The sequence below is a fragment of the Solanum verrucosum genome, unplaced genomic scaffold, assembly GCF_900185275.1.
Source record: "Solanum verrucosum unplaced genomic scaffold, falcon-dt-bn FXZP01000307.1, whole genome shotgun sequence".
Classification (NCBI taxonomy): domain Eukaryota; kingdom Viridiplantae; phylum Streptophyta; class Magnoliopsida; order Solanales; family Solanaceae; genus Solanum; species Solanum verrucosum.
In genome coordinates this window covers 2272676-2300573 of record NW_026020264.1, presented here as the reverse complement: position 1 = coordinate 2300573, position 27898 = coordinate 2272676, and the positions used below count along the sequence as shown (strand labels likewise).

General features: G+C 33.3%; 2 protein-coding genes across 3 annotated transcripts in view; both read left to right on the top strand.

Annotated features, from left to right (window-relative positions):
- LOC125833637 (carotenoid 9,10(9',10')-cleavage dioxygenase 1-like) overlaps positions 1-10454 on the top strand; it is a 40220-nt gene extending 29766 nt beyond the window's left edge. Inside the window, exons 10-14 of the mRNA XM_049512802.1 lie at positions 7515-7635; positions 7713-7814; positions 8107-8358; positions 10161-10272; positions 10409-10454. Coding sequence (XP_049368759.1) covers positions 7515-7635; positions 7713-7814; positions 8107-8358; positions 10161-10272; positions 10409-10438 — 617 coding nt within the window. The 3' untranslated portion in view covers positions 10439-10454. The remainder of the gene's footprint in view (positions 1-7514; positions 7636-7712; positions 7815-8106; positions 8359-10160; positions 10273-10408) is intronic.
- LOC125833638 (carotenoid 9,10(9',10')-cleavage dioxygenase 1-like) lies at positions 29-27507 on the top strand. 2 transcript variants are annotated; one of them, XM_049512805.1, is made up of 14 exons: positions 16208-16601; positions 18455-18525; positions 18648-18662; positions 20078-20189; positions 22124-22223; positions 22385-22447; positions 22826-22936; positions 23736-23920; positions 24396-24534; positions 25629-25746; positions 25829-25930; positions 26191-26442; positions 26982-27093; positions 27236-27507. In XM_049512805.1, the coding sequence occupies exons 1-14, from the start codon at positions 16374-16376 to the stop codon at positions 27263-27265; spliced, it is 1638 nt and encodes a 545-aa protein (XP_049368762.1). In that variant the 5' UTR covers positions 16208-16373; the 3' UTR covers positions 27266-27507. The 2 variants fall into 2 exon arrangements, with proteins under 2 accessions (XP_049368763.1, XP_049368762.1); XM_049512806.1 differs by lacking the exons at positions 16208-16601; positions 18455-18525; positions 18648-18662; positions 20078-20189 and adding an exon at positions 29-173.
- The last annotated feature ends 391 nt before the right edge of the window (positions 27508-27898 follow it).

Sequence of the window (27898 nt, the reverse complement as noted above, 5' to 3'; positions counted from 1 at the left end):
TCATTATATTGTCTGACATCAGAGAGAACTGCTACCTTGATTAACTTTGATTTTCCTTCAGTATGATTCATGGCTTGCAAATTAAGGATGGAAAAGCAACATATGTCTCATGTTTTGTGAGGACATCACGTCTTAAGCAAGAAGAGTTCTTTGGAGGAGCTAAGTTTATGAAGGTGAACAATTATTTTAAAGTTCTTACTCTCAGATTTCTTTGTCTTGTCAATCTTTTATTCTATGGAACTTTAAACAATAAATATTTGAAGTTTTTTAAACTTAATGTGATCTTCTGTCTGTTTTTTTTTTTAAGAAGTCATTGAGCATGTTCTCACATAAAGGATTCTTTGTCTAGAACACTAGCATAAATCGTTCACTAAGTATTTGGAATATTAACATGTGATGTTCTGTTGTTGTATGACATGCTCTGCTATCCTCATCTTATTATATAACGATCATTACCAAAAGTAAGGAAATGAAGGGAAAAAAAAAAAAGAAAAAGGAAGACCTCAGTTTCCTGTGGTAAACAATGCTTTGGTTTGAGTGTGGTCATCTACTTTTTCCTTTATTTCTGGCACACATTCAGCAAAAATAATGCTTTGCCAGTCTCCAGTCCTGTACTATACAATTATTTTATCGCATTTTTATTTGGCTAATCTTTGTTATCTGGTACCTTACTAGGACCTCGAGATTATCGCATTTTGTTGCTCCTGTTTCCTGGTAGATTTAACCTCCCCATGTTAATTATTTGTCTCCAATTCTTTGTTCTGAATGTGAGATAACAAATAATCTTAAAGTTCTCAATGGTTTCTGTTGAGTTTTATAATCATCCCACATGATTTATGTATGGAGAATTTTTTATTTTTTTTTACATGTTTAGTCCAAGACTATTAATTATAAGCATGAATAACAAATATACGGACAAAGAAATTGAATTTTTTTACGATAAAATGAAATGTCAATTGTTTAGTGTCCCCTAACCAAAGATCCCTCATTCGCAAGGAAAAGTTTGTCTTAGAGCCTGAGAAGCGCTCAACATATTTTGAGCCTCGCTTTAGCGCACCTTTGACAACATTGATTAGTACTATGGTAATTTTGCAATCAAAATGGTTTTCCACTTAAATGACCTACTCATATTTCTTGGTCTACTTGTTCTTAATTGAACCTGTTGTTATGAGTGGTAAAACATTACAAAATGGTTCTGAATATCCAATCACTTACCCAGATTCACCTCATAGCTAGCTACTTTATGATATTGGATGCATTCTTATTCAATGTTAAGCCATTAATTTTGATGTCCTCAACTTGATGGCATTACTGTATCAAGGAGCCATTTCTTTGTATATTATTTAGTCTTTACTATTCTATTTGCAGATTGGAGATCTTAAAGGGCTGTTTGGGTTGTTCTCAGTATGCATTTACATGCTCAGGCAAAAGCTGAAAGTTTTGGACATTTCCTATGGAAGTGGCACAGGTAGGACAGAAAGGTTTGAGGATGTATGATGTTTTTATCTTGATGGTACCTTTGCAACAAGTTTTTTGTTATAGGAACTAAATGTCTTGAGAATGATATGCATATACGCGTGTTTTGTATACCTTTGCGAGACTTATAAAGAGGAAACAAAAAAATTTCACCTTTTTTCAGCTAATACAGCTATGATATATCACCACGGGAAGCTTTTGGCTCTTCATGAGGGTGATAAACCATGTAAGTCACTTCTCCATTTGATCTATTGACTGAAAAACTTAAGCTGTCTATCATCTAAATGCTTGCTAGCCTGAATATGTTGTTAAGGTTCTTTGATATCTTATAGTTAATTACTTTCTTTCGTTTATTCTGTAAGTGTCACAACCCGAGACGACCCCTAGTCGTAACACCGTGTTTAGAGCCACAAGTGATCCCAAGCTAACTCATGGTCTAGCATGACTCTGAGATTTAAATTATTAACAACTGAAGATAACTGATGCAGAAGTTTAATATGAATAGTTTATTAAATCCAAAACACTAAATGGAATATCTGAATAAAACATAAGCTGAAGCTACTATCTGACTGTCTGAAAACCTCTATTAAGATGAGTTGCTGGGACAAGACCCCAGCTAACTTTAACTGTCTGAAAACTGCAATACTTAATAAATAATATAAGGGTTGTCCTTGAGAGATGAGGACTCACAAATCTCTGTTGCTGAGCTGATAAAAAATCGTACTAACCGCGAGCTGGATACTGACATCTGAACCTATCTTATAACTACATAGCGTAAGAATGTATGTGGTCAGTACTTTGAATGTACTGAGTATGTGAGACATGCATCATAATCTAGTAAACTGAACACTGAAAAGAATAAATCCGAGATACTAAACTAAACATGAAACTGAAATACATGAAATGATGCAATGACCAAGTAGTAAAACATGCGTCTGACAAATATTGAAACTGAAATAATATCTGACTGAATTGTAGGAGATACTAATAACCGATATAAAATCATGTGAGCTAAACATGGAGTTCTATGTATAATCTCCATAAAAAATGCCCAATATACCTTGTCAGGGTATAAAAGCTGATTTGAGTTAATGTGGTACCAAGCGTCAATCCTAGTCTAACGGGTGACCCTTGTGATCCTACGGTGGCACGTAATTTTGAGACTTAGGGATTTCTACTAAAGATCTCAGTCTTAAACTGGCGGGTGAACCTTCATCTCTATGTTCACTCGGTCCGAAGTAATACTCCCAACTGAATGTATGTTGATAGACTAACAATACTAATATTCTGATAATACTGAATAATGCTGATACAATTGATAATATGAGAAGCTCATGATTTCTAATAAACTAATAATAACTAGTAGACACTTTATTTGAAAGAATCTTTAATCGTGAAAAACTGATAATCTCAAACATGCAGCCTAAAATAACATAGTTCCGAGACATGAAATACCTATATCCTAAGGGTTCATGAAAATACTATTTAGAAGTACTGAATTTTAGGTGAAAACACATAATCAAGCTATTCATGAAGAAGAACAAAAAAATATAGTGAACATCATGCTTTTCACAAGAACCCTAACTTCTGTAAAAATCACTAACGGAAGAACTAGGCTTACTTTGGGACTCAATGGGTGAAAGGATAACCATTGATGGGATCCCACTTACCTAGAATGGAAAACCCTAGCTTGAATCCTTGAACTGAAGCTTGAAGGTGAAGAATCCTAGTTCTTGCTTGAGAGAACTTAGAACATATTGTTATAATGATTCTAAGTGTTAGGCGTGAATGAGGATGTTTAGTCGACTAAATTCCCCTTAACTCCACTTAGGATATGCTAAAACATCGTGGTTTAGGAGTTAAAATAGTGGGAAAAGACCAAAACAATCTTAACTGAAAAGTCGTCAGAACATTCCGCGGGGTTTGATCTACGGGCACTAGATCCCATCCGTGGAATTCACGCTAAAATTTTAAGTCTCAGAAGTTCATTGTACGAGCCTAATTTACGACCCATATATTGGTTTATGACCCATGGTAGAATCCGTGAAAAGCAGGTTGAAAAATCAGCTGTATAAGTTCATTTTACAAGCTCAAACTACAGAACGTAGTTTGAAGATTGGACCCGTATAATCAGTTCCTGAAATCTCTGCTGGAAGTGTCTCTAGTAAAACGGTCATAGCTTTTTACTCCGAACTCGGATTGATGCAAACATGGTGGCTTTGGAAAGAACACTCATAGATATTTAATTTGATAGGTCATGGGCCACCTAACTCTTAATATGCTAAGAGATATGGTCGTTTGAAGTTGACTCTTGCATGAACTCACACGAAAACTTAGCCGATAGAGAAGCTATGAACTCGACTTAGTGCTTGAGGTCCCTTATGACCCTAAACCACATCCGATACACTTCCTACACTTGGTAATAGACCTTAACACACATGAACAAGTAGTACATCGGTCCAAGCTGATACGCTTACAACGAATGGTTCGGATCTTAAGCATAGATTTTGCGAGGTGTTACATTAAGACTATAACTTTTTAATTCCCGGAGATGATTTAACATGTATTCAAGTCCCCCAAACAGTGATTTGACTGATTTTTAGTAAGATTGCTATTTGTTGTTGAAGTTTGTGACCGTGTGAAACTGAAGGACCCAATTTTTGGTATACTGTTTCATTCCTTCTCATATTGACAAAATGAAAAGTCTGTTCACAGATGTAGTTAAAGTTCTGGAGGATGGAGATCTGCAAACTCTTGGCATGATGGATTACGATAAAAGGTTGCAACATTCCTTTACCGCTCACCCGAAGGTTGACCCTGTAACTGGTAAGAGAACAGTCATGTGAATCTACTACTAATTATGGAAATAAAATTAATAAATGTGACATGCTTTATTGGTTCCCGTCCTTTGTTCATAAAGAATGCTACCTAAACTATTAGAAAGGAATATTCATACTGTGGCTATAAGCCCAGCACTTCCTTGTATCCTTTCCTTTAGTTGCAAAATCCTCCAAATTGTTTCTTAAATGAACAGGGTTCTCCTCTCATTTCAGACCCGAACGTCCTGATTTCCATATAGGTCATTACTCAAATGGAAATATAAAAACCTTTGAAATTTTTTGTTTATATCTACTACCATATTATGAAAGTACACTTAACTAATTAGTAGTGGAGATGACAAGAATTTTGGAACTGATTTTGACTCAATTCAAGTTAGGTAGCCTTTATTCGGGAAAGAACTTAGGTATCGAGGGTGCATTTTGTTCAAATGTACAACAAAAGCCAAATATGGATCTAAAGTAAAGCTGGGGAGTAAAATCTATGATGATTTATTATATCGTATATTGCTTTGCAAATACAAAGCTTGATTTGAAAATATTTGCATACAGGGGAAATGTTTACTTTTGGCTATTCGCCGACACCACCTTTCGCTACATATAGAGTCATATCCAAGGATGGTGTCATGCAAGATCCAGTTCCAATAACGATACCAGCATCTGTTATGATGCACGATTTTGCTATTACTGAAAATTATGCAATTATGATGGATCTTCCGATGTACTTCAGACCAAAGGTATGCCTCCTTTTCAAAAAAAAAAAAAAATCAATTAATTTATTCTTTGAAGAGTTTTGGATTTCCTCTCCTGATGACTATAACAGAAGCTATTCTTAAAGAGGGATTTCTGTCTTGTATAAAAGGTTTTCCTTTCCTCTTTGAGTCATCAGCTATTTTGGCTCTTTAGTTTGGAACTCCGTTTTCGGTCTTTATCTTGAACATGGAACTTGTAGAAGGAAGTTTCAAATTGTTGCCTTATTGGAGTGTTCTAGAAGATGCATTCGAGATAATTGAAGTGTGTAAAACTGATGCACGGTCTTTAGACGACACATCAAAACCAAAACAGTGAAGTAGCATCATCTTCTTTATAAGTTTGAGTGCTTGGAGACAATATCGTTGTCTTATAAGCAAAGGGGTAATGTAAAGTTATGGAGAAATGGGGCTAAATGATTTTGAATTTGTTGGGATTGTAAGTAAATTCTGGTGGACAAAGTACAATTATGTGACTGGATGTTTGAAATGCTTATTAATCTAAGATCAGTGAGCCATTTTCGAATCAACTGACTTCTTATTTATTCATTTTGCTTCTAAAGAGTGTGGATGTGTCTCCCTCAAATTATACTCTTATGACTTATCTATGTTGTAAAAGAATAATACATTGCAGTCTATGATGTGGAGATCGATTGGATAAAGCCAAACTTGGAAAATTAGACATTAAATGTGAAATAATGAATGTTTTTCTTTTTTACTGTTGGATGATGTAAAGTTGAATGTGAATGCAATAGACTTGGGTATTCAACTCTTCTTCAAGTGCCTAACGAATAATCTATGGTTCCTTCAAGTCCAGTATTCGTCCAATGAACTTTGGGATGTGCTATCCATATGCACAAGGAAGTTAACAACATGTTGTCTACATGTTTACACTTGCTGCCTTGCCAGATGATTGACAGTTAAATTGCTTGGCTCAATCAACCGCTTGAAAGTTCCCTCATGCTTGTTTTCAAAATCAATAATGAAAGTGAGTTCAGATGATTAATGAGCTGCTATGTATTTTTTAGGAAATGGTGACAAATAAACAGCTGGTATACAGCTTTGACCCCACAAAGAAGGCTCGTTTTGGAGTTTTTCCACGCTACGCAAAGAACGAAGCCCTAATCAAGTGGTTCGAGCTTCCTAATTGCCTCATATTCCACAATGGTATGAAGTTTTAGAATTTGAAATTCCTTTGGTTTTTATATCTGAAATTCGGAAGTTCATGTCCCTTGATGGGAAAATAGAATAGAACTCTAGCCAAGAGGTAGATGTCAGTGTATAATAGTTCACTTCAATTGGTAATCCTCTTAAGAAATATCTCCATTAAGCTGGTTACAGAAAATAATTATCACGTAGAGCAGGTTTATTTTCAGTGACATTTTACATTTTGTCCTTTACTTCTTCTGCAAATATTTTCCAGTTTTCCTAAGCTGTTGGATGGTAAACATTAGGCGTAATGCATAAACAGACACTCAAACTTGGCCAGTAAACACTCTAACTAAAAAAATGCACGTGTCTAGATATGCACTCTTAAATTTGGAGTGTTTACTTGCCAACTGAGATAATGCTTGAATAACTTACTTCACTTCACTCAAACTGGCATGTGGCTACATTTACCTTAGATAAAACTGTGGACTTGGGATGACACATGTGAAATTATAATTTGTGGATAATCGCTCAAGAAAGTTGAGGACTAACCCATAAGCTACTTACAGTATAAGTGAAACATTTAAAGGATTGGATTTATCTGCATACAACTGTGCTCCTGAAAGAAGTTACTCAAGTAAGTTTTTAAATGATTCCTTTGGCGGAAAAGGAGTCTGAGTACCTTCATAGAAACTTCCTCTTTGATAAAGTAACAAACTGAAGGAAAGAAGGGGATTCAACGAGATTGTAGATGGTCTCTCGTCCTGATGTATGATCTTGACATATTTCCGTGTGAGCTCCGGGGCACTAATTAGTGGGTGGATATCTTGAAAAGCCTCATGCTAGGTCTATGCTGCACAAAAGAGAAAACCTTTTCTTACTCTTCAACTCCCAGTAATTTCTTCCTTTTTCTATCGAAATAGAGTGAGTGCAAACAGTAAGGTGGATATCTTGAAAGCCTCATGCTAGGTCTATGCAGCACAAAAAAAAACAGATTTCTACCAACCAACTGAGAAAACAGCTATCAACTTCATTGAACCTGCTTCCTGATATACTTTTATACAAATTTGAAGAGATGGATACTCTTTGGAACCAATGTAGATGATTTGCACTTCTCAGATCGTCTTGTTGGACATAACGACTACCTTAATTTGAGTGACTTCTATTAAAGACTGCAAAAACCCAAAAATGTTTATCCTCTTATCGGACACCACCATTCATAAACTTCAACGAATCTCAAGATATAAATGCCTTAAGTCTTACTAACCGATCCAAACTGAGTTTTATTTCATTGCTTTACCAGCCAATGCTTGGGAGGAGGGAGATGACGTGGTCTTGATCACTTCCCGCCTGCAGAATCCAGATCTAGACGCGATTAATGGAACTGAAAAAGAAGAACAGCGTGACGGTTTCACAAATGAGTTGTGGGGAAACTCTAGCCTGATGATCTTAATTGATTTTCAGATCTTCCAAGTATCTTGATTTTAGTCTTAATTGTCAGGTATGAGATGAGGTTCAATATGAAGAATGGTGTAGCATCACAGAAGAAACTGTCAGAGGCTGCTGTTGATTTTCCACGGATCAACGAGAACTACACTGGAAGGTCAGCTATTACAAGATTTTCATTTTAATTCTTAAATTCCTGCACTACGTAAAATATCCAGAATGTGGAATAATGGCTGTTAAAATGCTGCATAGGAAGTTAGGAACACCTTCATCTGCTGGCTGTCTCTCTTGCTTCGTCTTTTATTCACAGCGTTGTGAGATTGCTTGCCTTAACTTTAGTATTTTGATCATCTCATTTTCATTCCTTATGTGCCTTAATTTTAGCGATTTGATCATCTCATTTTCATTCCTTATGTCATTGTGATGATACTGACTTTTACAAAATTTAGGAAGCAACGCTATGTATATGGAACCATTTTAAACAACATTCACAAGATCACAGGAATTGTCAAATTTGATTTGCATGCGGAACCAGAGACTGGAAAAACAAAGCTTGAAGTCGGCGGAAATGTTCCTGGAATTTGCGACCTTGGACCTGGGAGATTTGGCTCAGAGGCAGTATTTGTTCCCCGTCAGCCTGGGACAGAATGTGAAGAGGACGACGGCTACTTGATATTGTTTGTACATGATGAGAACACTGGGTACTCCTCTACCACTCGCTTGCATTGCATATACTAAACACACATATTATAACTTGGACCTTTTCTCTGTGTGACCAAAAGATGTGACATTGACTGTCTTTAAGTTGAATTTACTTTTTTAAAGCAAACCAAAGTGGGAAAGGGATGTGGATTTCATCTAAGTGTTTTCTGCTTCAAGCCTAGTAATAAGTAAAAGAGCATAATTATACAACTTGCCTCTCAATTATGATTTGAGGATTGTGGCATGTCCAAAAAAAACTTTAAGATGCCCTGTTAGACAACCTCCTGCTGAAACACACTGCAATCTCAAACTAGTTAATTTAAGAGTCATGTGTATATTCCTCTCTATTTGGATCCACTTCTATTGTAAAATTGGCAAGTCATTTGTCTTTCAAGGCAATTATGGGTTCTCTAGAATGAGATGGTCCTTAAAATCTCACATACTTTCCTACTCAGACTTAATATAATATAGCAACACTAAGCCTTAATCCTGACTTATTTGTATCTGTTATATGGGTTTTACTTCCATTGTGTTCTATTAGTAGCAATATCTAAAATTCTGTTCCTTGGCATTTTTTGATTAGGCACCCTATAAACAATTGCTTTTACATAAGCTACCTTCCAAACTAAAAAAAAAAAAAAGACTGATTCCAACATAGGTCTTCTAAGTCAGTTTCCTTCCATGAAATTTTACTTCTACCTCGTCCCTTTTAGTGCCTTCAATTACCATAGTGTCGCACCTACAAATTTGTGCTCTTGGAGGCCTATATAGGATATGTCGAAACCATTCTATATATTGCGGTTTGCACCTTTTTTAACAATTTGATAACTTTTAGTACTCTTTATCTTAACATCCACATTTCTGCAACATTTTTCTTGTAGATATATTGTTATTGGGCATTAGAGCTTCAACATTCACTTCATATTATTAAATTGTTAGTCTCACAAGTGTTTAAAGGAATTTCCTTTCAATTTGTTAGGTATCTCCTATAATGCTTAGCCTCTAGTGCACATCCAATTTAATTCTACGGGATATATCTTCATCTATTATTTCATTCTCCTTGAAGACTGATTCTAGATGTCTAAATTGTCACCAGTTATGTATCACAATCCTGCTCAATCTCAGTTCACCTTTCTTTGTACTTGTTATGGAGAGTTAACTTTTAGTGCATATATTTTGTCCAACTCTAATCATCCTAAAACCTGGTTTTACTCTCTAGAATATTTGTCCAAAGATAAAACTTTTGGTTAAATCAGTTAGAAGCTTTGTCAATTAACATGATAGCATCTACAAATCCCATACACCATAGAACCTTATCATGTCACTATTAGTTCGTTTACGACTAAGGTACATGAACTCACGGTTGTAGAATACTCCTTTGTAATTCCTCTTCTCACACTTGTGACAGCTCCTACATGTCTTTTATCAACACTTATATATTTGATATAGATTTTTTCCTTCTCCACACCACTTATCATATTCTTTTTCATAGTCATTGAATACCATGTAGCGATCCATCTTCCTCTACATATTAATTTTCATCAGTTTTCTAAGCAAAAGTATTGCCCCTACTACATATCTACTGTGCATAAACCTAAAATGGCTCTCTATCATCCTTGAATTTCCTCAAGATACAAATACTCCAAAAAGAGAACTCTTAGTTGAATAAAATCCTAGTCCTAGATAAGTGAATGACCAATGTAATTAATGCCTTCCCTTTCAGACGTAGAATCGTGTTCACTATTTTATGCTAGAAACTTGAAAATTTTCTCTGACCAATCCTCTGGTGTACATTATGCAGAAAGTCCTCAGTGAATGTATTTGATGCGAAAACAATGTCAGCTGAACCTGTGGCAGTTGTTGAATTACCCAAAAGAGTTCCATATGGATTCCATGCCTTCTTTGTCACAGAGGTGAGTTAACATAACATTTTCTTGTTATTTTCTGAACCTGTGACAGTTCCTGTAGAGTTGCAATTTGCTGTTTCTCTCTTTTAACATTTTGGTTTAAACTTGGACTCATTCTCGCGATTCATCGTCCTCTGTACAGGAACAAATTCAAGAACAAGCCAAAATGTGAGAGATATTTGTGAAGAATGGATCAGCAAGTCAGTGTGCTTACAACATGCAACTCTGTTTTCAGTTGGCATTTTCAATATTATTCTGTGATATATATTGTAACTCTATCTATTATGTATGGAGGATTTAACTTCTTCTTTGGAAATGACTCTTCTATGTTTGCTTCTATAATTAATAATGAAAATTTAAATAAAAAGGTTGAGCAATATTATATTTTATTTCATGATCAAAAAAGGTTCCCTCCACATTACACTTCTAAATCTTTTTTTTAGATGTTTATCATGCAAAACATAGATCTTCTCTAATTATGCTTTAGTAATAACTTTGTGCTCTTCTAATATAGAATATTCTGTTTGGTCGTACATATTTTTTGCTTTTTTCCAAAAGAAAATTTTTAAGTAGTTTTTAGTTATTACCATTGTACTGATTTTTGAAAAAATAAATAAAATGAAGATAAGTTTCAAGTTAGTTTTGATTAGCTTATCAAGTGTCTTTTTTTATTAACAAAGCTTGAATTTCTTATAAGTTTTTAGCTTGTTTAAACATACTTAATTTTTAAATATCTTTTTTAAACTTTTCTTTTTTCAAATGTCAAGTTTTTTTATTTATCAATTTTTTTTATGTCCAAATGCTCGTGTCCGCCTAAATGTTTGTGTATGTTTATCTTTTAAATTGTTAATACGTGATACTTTTTAATGGTATAAAATAATACAATTTATTCAAATATTATACTTCTCGAAATAACACAGTACAATACAATTAAATATTTGAGTTGATACAATTTAAAAAATAGAAATTGTGGTTTAACCTCAAATATTTGTGTGGGTATAAGAAGTTTTATTAAGCATAAACAAGAATTTTTAATTTAAATTATTTATAATTATGAAAAATAATATCCTCTTTGAAACAATTAAAAAGGAAAGTGTCACATAAATTGAAGAAGGACTAGTAGTAGATTTCCAAACAATATATTGGCATTGTTCGATAACATCTCTACTTAACAAGACAGAGGTAAAATTTGTCTACACTATATGCTCTATATACCCCACTCATAAAATTATATTGAGTATGTTATTATTGAAATGAAGAGTTGGCAACTAGTTGAGACTATTAAATAATAGAGTATATAATAAACATGAAACAAAGTATTATGCGTTTTTGGAAGATAGTTTCTCTACCTAATAAGGTGTAGATATAAAGTGTGTCCATACTTTACTCCTCCAGAGCTCACTTATGAAAAATGTTGAACAAAATGTTAAACAATTAGTCGAAATTACCAAATAATATATATTCCCTTTATTTCAATTTAGATGAAGTATTTTTCTTTTAGTCAATCCAAAAGGAATTACACATTTATATTTGTAACAACTTAACTTTAAAATTCTTATGTTATTCCTAATGAAATGATTTACAACCACACAAACATTTATAATTTATTTTAAATTACAATTTCAAAAGTTTAGTTCTTTTTAAAATTGTCTTAAATTAAATCACATCACATAAAGTGAAAAAAAAAATAACAAACATAAAACAAAATATCATGCATCTCTTGAAAATTAACCTCTCTACAGCTCTACCTAATCAAGTATAGATTTAAAATTTGTCCATACTCTACCCTAGTCCACTTACGAGACTTATGGAGTATGTTATTGTTGTTGAAACAAAAAATGTTAAGGCCGCTAGTTCAGATTACTAAATATAGCAAAATCTTTCTTAATTAATATTGGTAAATTAATAAATAAGATAAGATTTTTATTTATTCCGACTTGGTTAGTAAAAAAAAAATCATAGATTTTAATAAGATAATAATATAATACATTTTTACATAGTCAGTCTCATTAATATTATAAATTAATATTTTTTTAAAATTACAAAAATATCTAAGACAGTTTAGTAAAATATGATTCTAGTTCTTTTGTTTTTGTTAACATTTAAATCTAGATAAAGTTCATCTCAATCTTTTCTTATTACATCCAAAAGTTCTAGTATTGTCTTCTTGAACTTTACCAAAAAAAATATAAAGAGTTCTAGACACAATAAGTGTTTCCTTACAACGCTAATTCTAAAAGTATTGTATTGTTTCCAACCTCATCATCAACATTGTTTTCTCCGTTGATATCCATTAATCTCTAGACCTTTGAAAATGTATCATTTTTTAGTCAGGTAACTAAAAAGGTTATTGAAATCCATTTTATTGCGGAAATTGAAATCATTAAGCATGACCTCAAATTCATAAATATCATTTACACAGATAAATTTATTTTAATTCCTTGACACTTCATTTCCAAATTAAAACCCTCTTTAAATTAACAAATATTAATTTATTGATTAAATAAGGGTAAATCACATAAATATGCTATGTTATAAAAATATTTACCATCTATGGCAACATAATTTTTCTAACTAAATATAACATTTTTTTGGAATTAAGAAAATTGTACAGTCTTTGCCTCTTTCTCAGCCCTTTTTCCTCTTCTTCTTTTTACTCTTCTGCTTCTTCGTCTCTTTCTTTGACACTATTTTTCTTCCTTTTTTTTTCTTCTTCTTCTTCTTTGAAATTTTCATTTAAATAACTATCCTCAAATCAGTTTTTTCCCATATTTCACTATTTTTATCCAAAAACAAGATGAAAAGAGGAATAGAAAGACCGAAAATTTGTACAAAATCATGTTTTTAAACAGAAATTTTAAATCTCTAAAATTACAGAAGCAAGAGTTCACCATTGATGGTCATTATAAAGCTTCAAATTTTGAATTCATTATTTGAATTTTACGAATTTGTGATTAGTTTGGATAGGTAGTTCGTACAAATAATTGAAAATGTCGTTTGGAGTTTATATCTCAATTTTAAGAGGGTTTGGTTTAGTTTATAATTGATTTTAGGAGAAATATTAGATTGAAACTCGAAAAAGGTGAAGTTTATGGAACTGTATCGCAATTGTATTAAAGTTGTATTAGATATGTTTCATAATTGTATTAAAATCATGAACAATACATTTATAATACATATTACAAACTTCACTCCTTTTTTAGTGATATCAACCAAAATAATTTAAGTAACAAATTTATACATTTATAACATAGGCACAATACATATTACAAATGTTCGAGATACAAACCAAAATAATTTATAAGACACATATAATACATATTTTATTCATGAATAATACAAGTTTAATTCAGTCTATAAATTATTGTCTTGTCTTTCGTTAGTTACATTTTGCATTGCTAATTTTCTTTTCTAATTCAACTTTAATATTATGTAATACACTTTTAACACAAATTTAATTCATTTTGTAGTTTATTGTTTGTTACTATTAGATTACTTGTTTAATTCATTATTGATATAAGTTTAATTCACTCTATAGACCATTGTATGTGTTTCATTAGTTACATTTTTTTATCCATGCTTAATTCTCTCTTCTAATTCAACTTTAATATTTGTGTAATGCGCTTTTAATACAAGTTAATTCATTTTGCAATTTATTGGTTGATTTGTTATGATTGAATTACTTGTTTAATTCATTGTTGATACAAGTTTTATTCAATTTACAATAATGCTTTTTCGTTTGCTACATTTTGCATTCATGTTTAATTCACTTCTAATTCAACTTTAATATGTGTGTAATACATTTTTAATTCAAATTTAATTCATTTGGCAGTTTATTATGTCTCTTCATTTGTTACGATTAGATTACTTGTCTAATTAATTATTGATACAAGTTTTATGCAGTCTACGAATCATTGACTCCTCTTTCATTTGCGATTATTTTGGATAGGTTGTTCCTACAAATAATTGAAAATCGTGTGTGCAAATTGAGATTTCAAGCCATTGATGACCATTAAAAAGCTTCAAGCTTTGAATTCATTATTTGGATTTTACGAAAGTGTGATGCGTTTGTATAAGTTGTTCTTCCATATTATTGAAAATAACATTTTGGAGTTTATATCTTAATTTAAGGGAGATTCATTAACTTTAGCATTGATTTTATGAGAAAATTCAAATTAAAACTTGAAGAAGACGAAGAGTTTGGAATTTTCTTGCAACTGTATTAAAGTTGAATTAGCTCTATTTCATAATTGTATTAAAATTGAATTAAAATCATGAACAATAAATTTATAATACATATTTCAAATATATCATCTTCTTATATAATTCAAAATAATTTATAAGATACATATAATACATGTTTTATTCACGAATAATGATATATGTTCAATTCAGTTTATAGATCATTGTCTTGTCTTTCGTTAGTTACGTTTTCAATTCATTCTTAATTCTCTCTTCTAATTCAACTTTAATACTATGTAATACAATTTTAATTAAAATTTAATTCATTTTGAAGTTTTTTTATTTATTTGTTACTATTGGATACTTATTTAATTCATTATTGATATAACTTATAAGTTTAATTCAGTTTATAGATCATTATCATGTCTTTTGTTAGTTACGTTTTTCATTCATTCTTAATTCTCTCTTTTAATTCAACTTTAATACTATGTAATACAATTTTAATGCAAATTTAATTCATTTCGCAGTTTTTTTTATTTATTTGGTACTATTGGATACTCCCTTCGTCCCTATTTACTTGTCCATATTTTCTTTTTTAGTTGTCCCTATTTAGTTGTCCATTTTGACAAATCAAGAAAGGACAACAAATTTTTTCCTATTATACCCTTATTTACACTTCTTGAAAATTGTAAAAGTGTATGTTGTTTCCCTCCAATTTATTTCACTTGAATTCAAATAAGTGGTTGTAATTTTGAAGTGAAAAGTTGTCATAAGGGTAAAATTGTAATTTCACTGTGCTAATCATTGTTGCCTTAATCTGTGTGCCATTTCTAAAGTGGACAACTAAAAAGGGACGGAGGGAGTACTTCTTTAATTCATTATTGATACAAGTTTAATTAACTCTAGAGATCATTGTCTTGTCTTTCGTTAGTTACGTTTTCCATTCATTCTTAATTCTCTCTTCTTATTCAACTTTAATACTGTGTAATACAATTTTAATGCAAATTTAATTCATTTTGCAGTTTTTTGATTTATTTGTTACTATTGGATACTTGTTTAATTCATTATTGATACAAGTTTAATTTACTAAATAGGTCAATGTCTGGTCTTTCATTAGTTACATGTTTTTATTCATGCTTAATTCTCTCTTCTAACTTAACTTTAATATTTGTGTAATACACTTTTAAATACAAGTTTAATTCATTTTGCAATTAATTGGTTGATTTGTTACGATTGGATTACTTGTTTAATTCATTATTGATACAAGTTTTTTTCAATTTATATGCAGATCAAAGAATGCTCTTTTGTTTGCTACATTTTGCATTCATGTTTGATTCTCTTATAATAATTCAACTTTAATATGTTTGTAATACATTTTTAATTCAAGTTTAATTCATTTTGCAGTTTCTTATGTCTCTTTATTTGTTACGATTAAATTACTTGTCTAATTAATTATTCATACAAGTTTTATTCAGTCTAAAATCATTGACTACTCTACGAAAAAAAAGGAAAAAGAGCAATAGTAAAAAAGAGAGAAAGAGCAACAAAAAAAAAGGAAGGGAGAATGAATAACAGAAAGAAAAAAAAAAGAAAGAAAGAAAGAAAGAAAGAAAGGAAGGGAGAAAGATCGAGACAGAGAAAAGAGAGAAATAAAGAAGTTGTTATAAATGAAAATAATTAAAAAATATGTTTAAAATAAGTAATTATTTTTTAAAAGGAATCTATTCAAGTAATTAATCCATTAATAACTCTACAAAACAGAAGAGGCCCGGCGAATACAAACAAACAAACAGAGTAACGTGTCCATGGCATCTCCGTCAATTGTGAAAGGTATCAACAAAGGTGGAATCTCCAATGTCCAATCAATATATATAGTAATATTCAGAGTCCAGAGCGAGAGAAATCATTAGAGCTAACGATCAAAAATGGGGAGAAAAGAAGATGATGGAGTAGAGAGAATTGAAGGAGGAGTAGTGGTGGTGAACCCAAAGCCACGAAAAGGATTAACTGCCAAGGCCATAGACTTGTTGGAATGGGGAATCGTCAAGTTAATGCACGATTCCTCTAAGCCACTTCACTATCTTCAAGGCAATTTTGCACCTACTGATGAAACTCCTCCTCTTAATGACCTTGTTGTACAAGGTCATCTTCCGGTCAGTTCACTGCTTCTCTTTTATCTCTACTTTTGCCTTTTTCCACTTGCATGAGATTGCTTGAGTATTTTTTATTTTTTTTATGTCTGAGCCAGTGAACTTTCACGCACCTCCACCAGCCACTTTCCTATTTGAGTGAGTAAGGAATGAGTATAGGACACTACTGAGTATGTTCAACCGACGACGGGGTTCAATTGGGGTAGGAGAAATGGGGAGGAAATTACAAGGTGAAAGTTTAGTTACGCTACTAAGATTTTCTCAATTGTTTTAAGTGAGAATTGATCCTTAGTTCTCTAGGTAAATAAGTCAACATTCAACTAAGTGAACCATAGGAGATTGGTTATTTATTTATTAATGTTATTGATTAGAGTTTGATGTTTTGTGAACCTTGGGTTATATTTGCTGAAATTGGGTGTGGCTTAAAACTCTTTGGTTAGAGGGGTAGGGTGTTTAAAGAAGAAGATTTTGGTTTTGTTTATCTAGACAGAGGCTACAACTTGATAATATTGCAAACTTCATTTTGAGAAATGGTAGTAGGACATTAGTATGGGGTAATAATTTGATGCTCATCTTTTTTCTATCATCAAAACAAGAGGGGGGGGGGAATGAGGAAGTGAAAAAAAAAAAAAAGAGCCAAAAGCTTAGGAGTGTTAATCTGATACGAGATTAGGTTGTGGTTGATCAGCATGGTTGGGTGAAATTTAATTTGATCCTTCTGGGTTCTGATGAAAATGGTAATTCGTAATAAGATTTACCATTGGATTATGGTTTTGTTACTTCTGAATAGTAATAATATGAATTTTTCAAGGGTATTAATTACTCTGGTGACAAGAAGTTATCCAATTAAATTCTTTTGGTTAAAGTATTGTAATTAAGAGTTTACAATTTGCTTGTATTCACCTCATACAACTTTGCTATAGTTCTATTCTATCAGTGGATTACGAATTGTTGACTATCATAAAATGTATGGGCTGTTTTGTTAATGGGAAAGAGAGGTGATTCCACAAATCAGGGAGGCGGCTTCCTAGTTGTTTCTATTATCCGTGGTGCAGGAAACATTTGCTTATATTGCTGCAAGATTTCTATGGAATCTTCAAGATCTTATGTCCAAAACTATAATACAGTAATTAACTGGTTAAAGCCAACGTGATAATGTTCAGAGCAGATTGCTTGACAGTTTAGTGTATGCAACCTGTAAATGTGAATACATTTAGCTTATTCAGGATGTGAGGGACTGTGTAGAAGATTCCAACAACAACTATGCCCAGACCCAAGCAAGTGGGACCGTGTAGAAGGTTCTGAGGGGCTTCAGTGCCACATAAATTAATATTTGTTCTTTTTCCTATGAGAGAACTATATGATGATTTTTGAACTTTCCATATATAGAAAAAAAAATAGAAAGAAAAGAGACTAGAATTTGAGATGACATTGTTACCAAGCTTTTCTTAGTGAGAGGGTCAAATCTATGACATGTGCCTAACCCACATATCTCAAACTGTGCTCGTACCACTAAACCAATTCCCTGGGGGTTAAAGATAACATATACTATTAACAATGTAGCATATAGTTGACAGGGCAAGGGTAAGAACAGCTTGGGATAAATACCTTACTGAAGTTCAGTTTGTGATATTGTGAATGGTTTTTCTCTCGGGCCTATATCTCACTGTTTGTTTGCATTTTTTGGAACTGATTTTTCAGCTGCAGGACTAGATTTATTTACCATTATTTTCGTTTCTCCCAGGATTCAAAGCATAAGGAATATTGTAGAATTTACTGCTCAGGCTGTACATTCTATGCTTTTTGCCATCAACTTGACTCTAATGATGCTTAGTAATTTGAATATTTAATTACAGGAGTGCCTTAATGGTGAATTTGTTAGAGTTGGTCCAAATCCAAAGTTTGCTCCGGTTGCTGGATATCACTGGTTAGTTTTTATTCTAAATATATATTGTCCTCAGGACCTTCAAGTTCCTTCTTCCCATACTTTTTTTTAAAACAGAGTTTCCCAATTGCATTGATGCCAATCCATGCTCTATTTATATGCAGGTTTGATGGGGATGGGTATGTCCTTTACAATCTTGACTTTGCAATTTGGAGCAAAATCAATTATTTCCTAGTTACTTTGAAAAAGAAGCAACGAGCGCCTCAGTAACTCTAGTTTTTATTTGTTCCAACTTCCAACTATCTATGTTGTGCCCAGTTTAAACAAATAGATTTCTGCATATGATGTGACTAAGCTACCTTTCTGGTAGGAACAGAAACTAAAGTACCTTTCTGTTTGGAAGAGAAACTAAATGAGAAATTCAATTGGTATTTTGTTACATTGAAAAAATTTCCCTTGTACCCTATTCTTAATTGAACAATTCAAACGAGCATTTATAGAGTCTCCATAAACAGACCTTACATAGGATTGATACCATTTTTCCAACAAAAGAAAGATTGAGTATTTAGGATAGCAAGGGTATGAATCTTTGAATTTTATGGTGACAGGAAAAGAAGGATTGACAAGAAAATAAATATTGATTTGATGATAACAGGGAAGAAGGATTGAACATTAGGATGGCAAGAAAATAAGTTTCCAAATTACGGGGGCATCCTCTCTCTCACTCTTTTTTAGTTCTCCTCCTACTCGGCAAACATACTGAGCTGTTTGTTAAGAATTATATTATGAGGTGGATCAGGACTATTTTAGTTTGTGAATTATGTAAATCAATTCATATCAGTGGCTTTTTATTTGTCCAGAGTGAAAGTATGATGATCGAAGGTGTTAAAAGGGGACAAGATATACCTAAATCATAGGTAAGAAAGTTGTCCCGGAACATAATAGCTCCTGGAACCCGTAGACTTCGCTAAAAAGGAACACATGGAAACAAAAAATTCATATAAGCAATATTAACTGGTTAAGATAAAAGTTTGTCACGATGGTATGCTTACATCAGGTTCAAGGTTTTTTAGTTTAGTTGGAGATGTTATATTAGTGGAATTGTGGAGGACCTCTAGTGTTAAAGAACCCCAAGTTGTTGAAGATTAGAATGAAGAGTGAAATGGATGGTGAAGATTCGTATAGCAGACTTTAACCATCAAGAGAAAACTTGTATAGCCGACTCTAACAAGATAAGAATTTAGGCAAAGCAGCAACGACAATTGTTTTCTTCTCCTTTATTAATTATTACTACTACTACTACTATCAATAGTAAAAAAATATTAATTGTTATTATTATTATTATTATTGCTGTTATTATTAGTATTACTATTTTTTTCTGCCTAATCTTTTTACTTTGCACAAAATGTGATCAAATTGTATTTGATAATTCAGCTGCTGTTTATTATGACAAAGTGATTTTTATTCTTGTTTTTCCAGTTACCTTTTTCTTTAATTTTTAGATGACTTGTGCTGAAGCTCAAAAAGTATCACGTTTTTATAACTTTCACGTGAAAAGAAGTAATGTAACCTCAAACATTTAGCTTTATTTCAGCATGATTCATGGCTTGCGCATTAAAGATGGAAAAGCAACGTATGTCTCACGTTATGTGAGGACTTCACGTCTAAAGCAAGAAGAGTTCTTTGGTGGAGCTAAGTTTATGAAGGTATGCATTTGTTTTATACTCTTAGGGGTCGTTTGGTAGTGTATTAAGAAAAATAATACATGCATTAGCAAGTTACCCTTGTCTCAAAAAATATAATGCATGCATTAGCTATATCTATTAGTAGTCCCTTGTTTGGTACATTTTTTCATGTTATGTATAACTAATACTTGCATTAGTTATACACTCTATTGTGTATTGAGGAAGGTATTACTAATACCATGAATTTCTAGGTATTAGTAGCAAAGGGATTTAATACATGCATTAGCACGGTTAAAGACCCGATTACCCCTCAAAAGCACTTTTACATCTTTTCCACCATAATTGTGGAGGATATTTTTGTAAATAAATATTTTTATACAATGCATACTAGTTTTAATACTCAAAACCAAACAATGCATAAGAAATAGTCTATGCATAACTAATGCAAGCATAACTAATACAAACATTACTAATGCAAGCATAACTAATACACTCTATTGAGCATTATTTTTATACTCTCTACCAAACGACCCCTTACCCCTAGATTTTTGTTCCCATCAAGCTTAATATAATAATGATTGAAGTTTCTTGTACTAAAACTTCTACACATGTATAGATGCTTTAATCAACTACTTCGCATAACTACGGACACTTTTCTTTTCTTCCTTTTTCTTTTTGTTTTTAATAGTTCGCCAGATTATGGATGCTTCAATAAGTAGGAATTTTTGCATGCTATTCGGAAAGGGTGGTTTTTTTTTTTATGTATTGTTGTATTTATTTTGTGGAACTAGGAATGATTTTGTTTGAATATGGTTTGTCCTTAGGATAAAACATCATTTTGAAACTATGCTCCAGGAATTACAGCAGTGTGGAGTGCCGTTTCAGCTATTTTGTGTGCCTGAATTCTCTTTTCTTGCTAAGCTTGTGACATCATAATTATCTTGTTCACATTCCAACTCTTTAATTTTGATCTTTACATGTGATTTTCATTGCTGATTTCTCATCCAAACTGGATAGTGTAGAAAAGGGTGAATTTCTCAAAAATGACATCAAGATCATAGTGTAGAAAGACTGAAGAATTTCTGTTTTATTGGCACTTTGTTGATGGATACCGACTTTGTGATTCTACTGTGCAACAATGACTTTTTGATAGTTGATCATAGGTCCGATAAGTAACTTGTAGAGTAAACCATTCTACTGGAGAAAGTATTATCTAGTGGAAAGGGTTGCCTCTCACCGCTTGGATTTAGTGCTGAATATTTTGCTAAAGTTGTCTGCTGAGGTTCCATGTGACACAGTTTCTTGTCTTCTAGCTAGGTCAGAATATTCTGTTACTTATATTTGCATTTGAGGCATTGACTGGCCCTGCTCAACAGTCTATACTCTTCTCTTGAACGCTTCATTGAGCATCCTTCCTATTCAGTCCTTGCACTACACTATCCATAATGTTGACCTAGCCCTCTCTCCTCTCTATTTTTTCACGCGAAGATTCCCTTGCTTCCTAGCCTATTCAATGTGGTCATGTACAGAGTTCAAAGATTTGACACTACAAAAAGGACGATGGTAACCCTAATTGAAGAACGTTGCAGGAAGCAATTTTGCAAAAACAGAAGTTTCCTTGAATTCAGCAAGCAAACTGGAGGATATTCTTACACTGAAGATGTCCTATCTGAAAGAAAATTGTGTCCTTTTTCCTTTAAGTTTATGATAACTAGAAGCTAAAATGACACATCTGCTGGCATACCTTTGTCATAGATCTCAGCATCAACATGTTATTTAGAGGAAAGGAATTGGGGCATCCTATTAGTGTTCATGACCTGGAATTGTTTCACACCATTGGATTGTACATTCTGCTGTTAGTTTCCTTAAATTTTCTGTACTGAACCAATGGAACTACTGCATCATGCAATCACACGCTGTGCTTTATAAAACATTTGCATATGCTATATGTGCAGGTTGGAGATCTTAAAGGGCTGTTTGGTCTGTTCACAGTTTACATGCAAATGCTCAGAACAAAGCTGAAAGTATTGGACATCTCCTATGGAAATAGCACAGGTTGGTTGGCTGGAATTTTAGTTAGTCTATGTATCTTCTCTTCACAAGTCTTTCCAGATATAACTTGTTATGACGGAAGGAATATGTCCTTAGTCATAGCAACATTTATTAAGTCTATGTGATAGTTACTAACTGAAAGTAAGATTTGTTTCCTCGTCCAGCTAATACGGCTCTAGTATATCACCATGGGAAGCTGTTGGCACTTTCAGAGGCTGATAAACCTTGTAAGCCACTTCTCTGTTTGACCCTGTTAATTCAGAAAGATGAACTATCTATGATTTTGATGTGCAAGCCTTTGGTAGATGTTATTTTCCCCCTTCTCCATTCCTTTTCCTTGTATCTTGCATGATTACATAGTGAAATTGTAACTTTGAAATTGCATGATTACAAAGTTTGGGATGTCAAGCTCAAATTGCAACTTTTTGCACAGCAATGATCAATGGAGACTTCTAAATTATTTTTTAAAAAAAACATAGTGAAATTGTAATCTGAAGTTTTTGCTTGTCTAGGGCAGAGAACAAGTTAATACAGTTTCCTGCAAGGATTTAGATCATAGGTACATTGCATTTTTATTGCTTTGATACTGAGTGTACGCCACACAGATGCACTTCAAGTTCTAGAGGATGGAGATCTTCAAACACTTGGCATGCTGGATTATGACAAAAGATTGACTCATTCCTTCACTGCCCATCCAAAAGTTGATCCTGTAACTGGTAAGGGAGAAATCATCCTAGTTCTGCATGTCACTATCTGTAAATTCAAATTGTTTGCTACCCAAATGATTTCTGATACAAGAAGTACCATTACATGTATTCTTCTAATGATTTTAACTACAAGTACAATCTTGCAACTGCATAACCTCCTTTAGTTAAGACATCTGTTCAGCCTTCTTTTCTCATTTGCTGACTTCTCTTCCTCCGATATCAATGCCTGGCATGCTAATCTGTTAGTTGTGATGTTGATTTTAATAAACAGAAAAGGAAAATTATATTTTCTTCCAAACACAGTACTAATTTGTCACATCAATTCCACAACTGAATTCCATGGCAAGCTGATTTTGGAGTTGAGGTTAGAGTGGTGAACCTAAGATGGGAGCATGGTTCCCTTTGGGTTGTAGTGCAGTTGGAAAGAGAGCATTTTTTTCGTTTTCACATTGAAAGTAAAAAGAATGAGAGGTGTTTTAGCATCGCCCTTTGTAAAGGTCAAGGCTGGTAAGTCCATCGGTTCATATAGTTGTCCATGTAAGTTGGCACAAGATTAGGATCCTCACTTCAACTTCCATCTCTGCATTAACTATCCAGTGACAGTCAATCTATATTATCTCTGATACCATTCATGTGCTTATGTTTAGTTTCTGTGTGACTGATTAAATCTTAGTTCAAGATTCAGCATTCAGAAGTGAGAGAAAAAGGTCTAAAATTGGATCTTTTAGTACAAGTTTGAAGTATGAGTTACTCAGTCATTGTGTAGGTAGAACACTCTTGAGTTTTGACTTTGAAATTTTACATGCAGGTGAGATGTTTACCTTTGGATACGCTCACACCCCACCTTACATCACTTATAGGGTTATATCAAAGGATGGAATTATGCAGGACCCGGTCCCAATAACAATACCAGAGCCTATCATGATGCATGATTTTGCTATTACTGAAAATTATGCAATTATAATGGATCTTCCTTTGTGTTTTCGTCCGAAGGTATGGAACTCCTAATTTCTATAGCTCACAATTTATTGATTGCTATTGTTTATCAGTTTTCCTTTATTGATGGGAATAACTTAAGCTTTTAAAAGATGAAACAGCTTGCTCAACAATTGAATCAATGAGAGAGGTTAAGTTTCGTTACGTCAGTCCACCTCCATATTGGAGTTCTATAGGAGAGAACTGCAGAAAGGTTTCTAGTTTGTTGACTTCTGTTTATTTTTTTAAAGTCGCCGTAGGTAACTGTTTGTCCAAATATTTCATAATATAAATTCATGATTGGTTGCATGTACTACACTCGGCAGTGTGTTTATTTATTTATTTTTTATTTTATTTTTTTTTGGGGGGGGGAGGGGGGGGGGGAGCTCATATGCATGTTTTGGGGCTATTCCATCCATTGAATTAAGATTTTGGGTTGTATCATCAGATTCTTTCACATGTGAAATATCTTTTTTATGAATTTTCCATTCAGGAAATGGTGAAAAATAATAAGCTGGCTTTTACCTTTGATGCTACTAAAAAAGCTCGATTTGGAGTCCTTCCACGATATGCAAACAATGAGGCTCTAATCAGGTGGTTCGAGCTTCCTAATTGCTTCATTTTTCACAACGGTAAGCAACTTTGTGGTCTGTCTTCCTTGAAAAGTTTAAAGATAGCTCTACCCTGAACAGAAAAGCTGGTAACTAGCCAATACGTCTCACATGCATGTAGCGCTTAATAGCGATATTGCAGACTCTTCAAAATCTCCGCGGCACCCATGTAGACACGACATGGATGTGGGTGTGGGTTCCATAGTGGATATGGTGAACTTACCGTGGGTACTTTGACTACATTCTATGACTGAGAAGTATAGAGCAATTGGGTATTTAGTTTGATTTTTGGGTTTATGTCATATATATACCATGAAAAAAAGAAGAGATTAAGACTTCTCTCAAATTATTGACAGAAAAATTCAATGTCTTGATAAGGAACTCGATGCTACACTCTGGTTAGTAAAGGGATAATGAAAAAAGAAGAAGAAAACTTCATCAAAAAAAAAGAAGAAGAAATGTATTACAAAATTTATCTAGAAGAAGAAACTGAGGATTAACCGATTGGTAGTAGGTTTGAAATTTGAATCATACTTGGGGAGATCTGATTGATTTTGAACTCTTTAATGATTTTCTTGAAAAGTTGTCAGAATAATTATCAAAATATTGATGGGAAGAGACAGTAAAGCCAAAAAAAGTTAGTGATTTATGATATGCCGGAACAGTCAATAAAAAGAGGTGTGTAGCCACAAAAAGGGTTGTGATAAATAAGTTCTGCCGTTAGGATGATCAGAAAGAGAAAAGATCAATAAAAAACTTTAGCTGGGTGCAGTGTAAGGACGGCCAATAGTGAGCAAAAATTATTTATTCTTCTACTAAGATTGTAAGGGATCGAGTGCCATTCAAGAAGCAAGGAGAGGGAAAACTTTGTTAGAATTGGTTTTAAGAACATAGAGAATAATGAAATTTTCTGCAAGTAATAGGATTCTTAACTAAAACGTAAGCAATGAAAATATCCTACTATCAAGAAAGAAAAATCGCTGAAAATATTCTACTCAGTATCCATAATTGTTCTCTTCACTAACTCAATCATGAAGAATATTCTCCCAATATCTTGACTTTCTACTGTCTTTATTTTTTTATTTACTGGTGTTATCATTTTGATTATTTACCAGCCAATGCTTGGGAGGAGGGAGATGAAGTCGTGTTGATTACCTGCCGCCTTATGAACCCAGACCTAGACATGGTCAATGGAGCTGTTAAAGAAAAGCTTGAGAATTTCTGCAATGAGCTGTTAGGAGACTCTGACAATGATTGTTCAAATTGACCTTGTTTATATCTGCCACAGTTCTTGATCAGGATTTTGTTTTTACAGATATGAAATGAGATTTAACATGAAGAGTGGTGCAGCTTCACAGAAGAAATTATCGGAGTCTGCTGTTGATTTTCCAAGGATCAACGAGAACTACACTGGCAGGTCAGCTCTCCTATCTTTGAAATTATCTGGCAATTTCCAATCTACATGGCATAAGCATTGTCCAATTAAAATGCTGGGTGATGAACACCTTCATTTATTGTCTGTCCATTTTGCTTCTAATTTTATTTATGAGTGTTTAGGTGTTGTGTATCAGATTTATGTTCCTCTTTGGTTCATTGCTTGATCTGGTGTACGAAGAGTTTTATCAGTAGGCCTCTGTCTTATGTTGGTATAATAATAGTAACTCTGTTGAAATTTAGGAAGCAGCGTTATGCGTATGGAACCACTTTGAACAGCATTGCTAAGGTAACTGGAGTCATCAAATTTGATTTGCATGCTGAACCAGAGACTGGAAAATCACAGCTTGAAGTTGGAGGGAATGTTCAAGGTATCTTTGATCTAGGACCTGGCAGATTTGGTTCGGAGGCTGTATTTGTTCCTAGTCAGCCTGGTACAGAATGTGAAGAGGATGATGGCTACTTGATATTCTTCGTTCATGATGAGAACACTGGGTACCTTGTCTTCCATTCTCTTTCTTGCATTATCATGAGTATCACTAAAGACCATTCTGCATTGGTGGTCTTCCAAATGTTAAGGAAAACTTCTTTTGTACTACTGTTTAAAGTGAAAGAGCGGCAGAGAGTTGTTTAAGACCTCTTGATGTGTCCAACAGTTGAACCCACATCATTTAAAGTGCATAATGTATTTTACCTCTATCGTGTGTGTGTGTGTGTAGAATGTTTGCAACCAAAATATACCGAAGCTACATGCTTTTAAGGTCATATGATGCTCAATTGTCTGTTTCCTGTCCACTTTGATATGAGCATAGCTAGGAAAATGCGCACAGGAGAAGTGTGTTCACTATTTAGTTATAATATTCTTTGGACTTTATTTAGATATAATTGAAAGTGGCATATGTCCATATTTCCCTTAACCTGTCAATTATATTCCTATCTTAGTTCGTAGGCGCTTACGGAAATGCAAAGTTTATAACTGATATATAGAACAGAATCACCTTGACTGAACCATTCTCTTATGAAATTTTATGCAGAAAGTCAGCTGTGAATGTAATTGATGCAAAAACAATGTCCATGGAGCCTGTGGCAGTTGTTGAATTACCAAAAAGAGTTCCTTATGGGTTCCATGCTTTCTTTGTCACAGAGGTGAGATGCCAACCAAAAGCTATGGGTGTTTCAATTGAATTTCCACATGCTTTATACTAGGTTTCTCTAGGAAATTGCTTTCATTCTCTGAATTCATTATACTTATTGCTTTCATTCTCTGAATTCATTATACTTTGAACAGGAACAAATTCGAGAACAAGCCAAACTATGAGAGCGACAGCTACTGGCCATTTGGTTATTTGGTTATGCTCGACTTGAAACGTAATAAATGTCCCGTGGATGTATAGTTTGTAATTTCGGCCTCTATTGATGGCTTCTTATTTCAGTTATCAGAAAACAAATTAAATCTGTTTGTCAGGAAAAATGTATTGTGGCTCACCAGAGCGAGCAAACACGCAATGTATATCATATGTTCTTGTTCACTTGATATGTAATACAATCCCAGAAATTTTTTAAAATTCACGCACCAAGGTGTGGCCTAGTGGTCAATGAACTGGTATATGTTAGCTGGTGGGAGGTGGCTATTACGTGGAATTAGCCGAGGTGCATGAAAACTGGCCCGGACATCACGGTCATAAAAAACTCGCTTAGCGTGATAACTTAAAAAGTTCAGAGATGCTTCCTCCAATCTATTTTGTAAAATGAATTGAAAGACTTATGGAGGTGGCAATGGCATAGAGATCATTACATAAGGGAGCACAGTTTAACGAGGGATGTGCACATTTACTACTCCTTTCATTTCAATTTATTTGTTTAATTTTGATTTGACACAAAATTTAAAATGTAAAGTGTATTAATATGTCCATAAGTCTTATTTTCAATTTTGTGATCTTAAACTAAAGAG